This window comes from Rana temporaria, chromosome 12 (assembly GCF_905171775.1).
Source record: "Rana temporaria chromosome 12, aRanTem1.1, whole genome shotgun sequence".
In the NCBI taxonomy this organism is placed as follows: domain Eukaryota; kingdom Metazoa; phylum Chordata; class Amphibia; order Anura; family Ranidae; genus Rana; species Rana temporaria.
This window is the reverse complement of record NC_053500.1, coordinates 16554944-16559261: the sequence shown is the minus strand read 5'-3', so window position 1 is coordinate 16559261 and position 4318 is coordinate 16554944. Positions and strand designations below refer to the sequence as shown.

The window sequence follows — 4318 nt, the reverse complement described above, 5'->3', positions numbered from 1 at the left end:
GGGGGGCTGTGAATTGAGACGCGGGGGGGGTGCCACGAAATGGGGGGGGTTGCCCTGGGGACCTCTGGGCCCCTTACAAAAAAAAAAGAAATAAAAAAATTATATATATATAAAAAAAAGGGGGCCCTTTAATAAAAAAAAAAAAAAGAAAAGAAATAAAAAAAAAAAAAAATATATATATATATATATATATATATATATATATATATATTAGTGCTGTCAAGCGATTAAAATTTCTAATCGCGATTAATCGCATTAATGTCATAGTTAACTCACGATTAATCGCATTTAATCAAATTGAAAAGTGAATCGGCTTGCTTTTTGCAAATGTTTATTGAAAACAAAATTGGCATATAATGTAGTGTTCAAAACTAACATTAACACTTGGAGCAAATAAGCTCTCACACAATGTAACACTGTCCATTAATAAAAAAGTGAAAAATACTTTGTCACACAAACAGCCCCTTTCTAAGGGATCAAAACAGGGCGATACAAAATCAAATTACAAAGTGTACATGTAAGGTAAACTAGGACTCAGCCTATAGTGCAATTAAACCATGGCTCATCAACTCAGCCTCTTATTTCAGAAAGTATGAACAGTAACGGTAACCAATAAAATGTAAGCATACTACTTCTTTGCTTTGAGCCAGTTACTCAAACACACAAGCCTGTTGACATTTTCAGACAACAGGGAAGCTCGCTTCTTTTGTACAACATGCCCAGACAGTGAAAACAACCTTTCAGAAGGTACTGATGTGGCTGGTGTTGCTAAGTACTTGCGTGCAAGGCGGGCCATTTCACTGTGTGCCCCTTCATGTGTGGACCACCATTCCTGGGGACAGTCATCCATGCCAGTAAGAGGCTCTGACTTGTAGCGCCTCAGACATTGGTCAATACTGTCCTCCTCTTCATCAGACGAAGACTCGTTTGTAAGCATAAGTGTTGGTTTCTTCGTAGGAGGCTCAGGCGTGACTTTGTTATCCGGCTGTGCAGGCCTCTCCCTTACCATCTCCTGGAGCAAGGCGCGGATCGTACCCCACACCTCAGCCCTGTCAGGTTTGCTCAGACACTTGAGATCCTTAAACCTTGAAATGAAATGAAATGCAACTTTAATACAAGTACAGGTGCGGGTATAACAAAATTGCGACAATACCCCTATCTCATTGCTATCTGACCTTGGGTCAAGTGCTGTCGCAACTCTCAGCCACGTGATGTTGGTCTTCTCCTTGCGACCCTCCATGTCTGCTGCGAAGGTTCCCTTGAACTTGATCGTGTAAGCTGGATCATCCTCAGTAACCTCCATCACTCGTGACAGATGACACAACGCTGGCAGCACCACTGAGCAAGACACAAACTTCTCTCCTCCCAGGAGTTCAGAAACATACCTGCAATAATATAGAGATTCACTTTTGTGGGGAACTAGTTAGGCCTACTGTAATTCTCTCACCCACTCACCACACTCACACACTCTCTAATCTTTCACACATGCATAGCCTACCTGCACGCACATATACCATAGTTGCCAACATTTGTCCTGAGACACTTTGCAGCACAGCTATTAATTAATTACCACACTCACTTCCCCGAAGCTCCACCCACTACGCATAATGTTCGCCAGGCGAAGATTATGCGGAGTGGGTGGAGCTTCGGAGAAGTCAGTGTGGTAATTAATTAATAGCTGTGCTGCAAAGTGTCCCTGGAAATTTTTAAATAATGTTGGCAAGTATGATATACACACACCCAATCATTAATGTTACTGCTCTGACACAGACCTACTTTGATTTAACAAACAGATATACAAACGACACGGATACACAATGAATTACCTGCAGTGCTCCAGCACAGCCTCGAGCTTCTTCAGTTTCTCCAGCTCAGTAACTGTTGGCATGGCGATGTTGGTTGTGTGCAGGGCCAGTGCATCTTTCAGTGGTTCAGCATTCCGCTGAACACGCTTGATCATTTCCAGGGTACTATTCCATCTGGTTGACACTTCCTGTGCGAGTGACTCTTTCTTCTTATTATGTGTGACTTGTTGTTGCTCGAGCTCCGCTTGGTTTGCAGGGCTGTGCTTAAAATGTCCCACGACCTTTCTGCATTTTGCCAATGCGCTGTCAAACGGGCTGTTGGTTAGAGAAACCGTGACGGCTCGGTGCACACTGTGTGCGATGCACGGCACGTGCACAAAGGGGAGCTGCCTGGCCGCTGCAATCATGTTGCGTGCACTATCCGTGGTCAGTGAGACAACTTTTTGTTCAATGTCCCACTCTCTAGCTACTTGCATAAAGTGCTCTGCAACAGCATCAGCGAAGTGCCTCTCTTCTGTCTTTAGAACAGTCAAAGCATGAGCTTGAAGTTTCCACTGTGGATCAAAGTAATGCGCTGTGACCCCGAGGTAGTTGTGATTACTTACGGACGTCCAGTAATCACCAGTGAGCGCGACTGCTTTTGTATTGTCCAACGCCTGCTGTACCTTGGCTTTCTCCGTTTCGTACAATTTCTGTACGTTGCTTGTAATGGTGGCTCTCGAAGGCAATTCGTAGGTCCAGTCGTTTGATGCGATGCGAATGATATCAGCTAGACCCTCGTCCTCCACAACATTAACAGGCCTACATGCAGTAGCCACCCATTTAGCTATGGCTGCAGTAAGTTTGTTCTTAGTTGTGGTATCCATGTGCTTCTGTCTGAAAACATCCATTGTCGCCTGGCTTTGACCAGGGAGCGGAGAATTCCCATCAGCTGTGTGCTTGGCCATCAAGTGGTATTTCAGACTGGACGTGCTGCGATGATAGCTCAGTTCACAACCACAAAACCCACAGATCACTTTGGTCTTGTCAATGGAACCATTTGGCAACTTTTTAAAAGTAAACTTTCCATTCAGAATCTTATTGGAATCCATTTCGGCAACCTCGTGTTTCCGTTTCCGGTCTAGCTAGATGTGTGGTGTTGTAGTTCTGAAAAAAACCAATAAAGTTTGTTTGGCCAAAAAGGTTCACCCTTTAAAATTATAAGTTTGATCTATGTTCGTTTTATGAGGTATTGGTCTATATCAGGGGTGGGCAATTATTTTTTCGATGGGGCCACATGAGAAACTAAAAATATTTTGGAGGGCCGGGCCAAAAGGCTAAACTCAATACTGATGCAATTGTATTTCTTTATAAAAAGCAGTAAATATCATTGTTGGAAAACTGGGAGACAGAGGCTGGGGACATGGCACAGGAGGGGGACAGAGGCTGGGGACATGACACAGGAGGGGGACAGACGCTGGGGACATGACACAGGAGGGGGACAGAGGCTGGGGACATGACACAGGAGGGGGACAGAGGCTGGGGACATGACACAGGAGGGGGACAGACGCTGGGGACATGACACAGGAGGGGGACAGAGGCTGGGGACATGACACAGGAGGGGGACAGAGGCTGGGGACATGACACAGGAGGGGGACAGACGCTGGGGACATGACACAGGAGGGGGACAGACGCTGGGGACATGACACAGGAGGGGGACAGAGGCTGGGGACATGACACAGGAGGGGGACAGAGGCTGGGGACATGACACAGGAGGGGGACAGAGGCTGGGGACATGACACAGGAGGGGGACAGACGCTGGGGACATGACACAGGAGGGGGACAGAGGCTGGGGACATGACACAGGAGGGGGACAGAGGCTGGGGACATGACACAGGAGGGGGACAGACGCTGGGGACATGACACAGGAGGGGGACAGAGGCTGGGGACAGGCAGCCACTGTTTAATCAATAACAATTGATTAAACAGTGGCTGCATGTGATGGCACAGTGGCTGCGTGTGATTGGCACAGTGGCTGCGTGTGATTGGCACAGTGGCTGCGTGTGATTGGCACAGTGGCTGCGTGTGATTGGCACAGTGGCTGCGTTTGATGGGAACAGTGGCTGCATGTGATTGGCACAGTGGCTGCGTTTGATGGGAACAGTGGCTGCGTGTGATTGGCACAGTGGCTGCGTGTGATTGGCACAGTGGCTGCGTGTGATTGGCACAGTGGCTGCGTTTGATGGGAACAGTGGCTGCATGTGATTGGCACAGTGGCTGCGTTTGATGGGAACAGTGGCTGCGTGTGATTGGCACAGTGGCTGCGTGTGATTGGCACAGTGGCTGCGTGTGATTGGCACAGTGGCTGCATGTGATTGGCACAGTGGCTGCATGTGATTGGCACAGTGGCTGCATTTGATGGGCACAGTGGCTGCGTGTGATTGGCACAGTGGCTGCATGTGATTGGCACAGTGGCTGCGTTTGATGGGCACAGTGGCTGCATGTGATTGGCACAGTGGCTGCGTGTGATTGGC

General features: G+C 47.8%; 1 protein-coding gene across 2 annotated transcripts; it reads right to left on the bottom strand.

Annotated features, from left to right (window-relative positions):
• Positions 1-218: 218 nt before the first annotated feature.
• On the bottom strand, positions 219-3111 carry LOC120919153 (E3 SUMO-protein ligase ZBED1-like). 2 transcript variants are annotated; one of them, XM_040331186.1, is made up of 3 exons: positions 1827-3111; positions 1176-1385; positions 219-1085 (listed from the first exon to the last, which is right to left on the bottom strand). In XM_040331186.1, the coding sequence occupies exons 1-3, from the start codon at positions 2894-2896 to the stop codon at positions 629-631; spliced, it is 1737 nt and encodes a 578-aa protein (XP_040187120.1). In that variant the 5' UTR covers positions 2897-3111; the 3' UTR covers positions 219-628. The 2 variants fall into 2 exon arrangements, with proteins under 2 accessions (XP_040187120.1, XP_040187119.1); XM_040331185.1 differs by having other exon boundaries at positions 219-1385.
• Positions 3112-4318: the final 1207 nt, after the last annotated feature.

Coding starts and splice junctions, on each gene's coding strand:
- LOC120919153 (XM_040331185.1), bottom strand. CDS start 2,896: ATGGATTCCAATAAGATTCTGAATGGAAAGTTTACTTTTAAAAAGTTG. Junction 1,386..1,826: donor GCTGTGCTGGAGCACTGCAG/GTAATTCATTGT, acceptor ATATTATTGCAG/GTATGTTTCTGAACTCCTGG.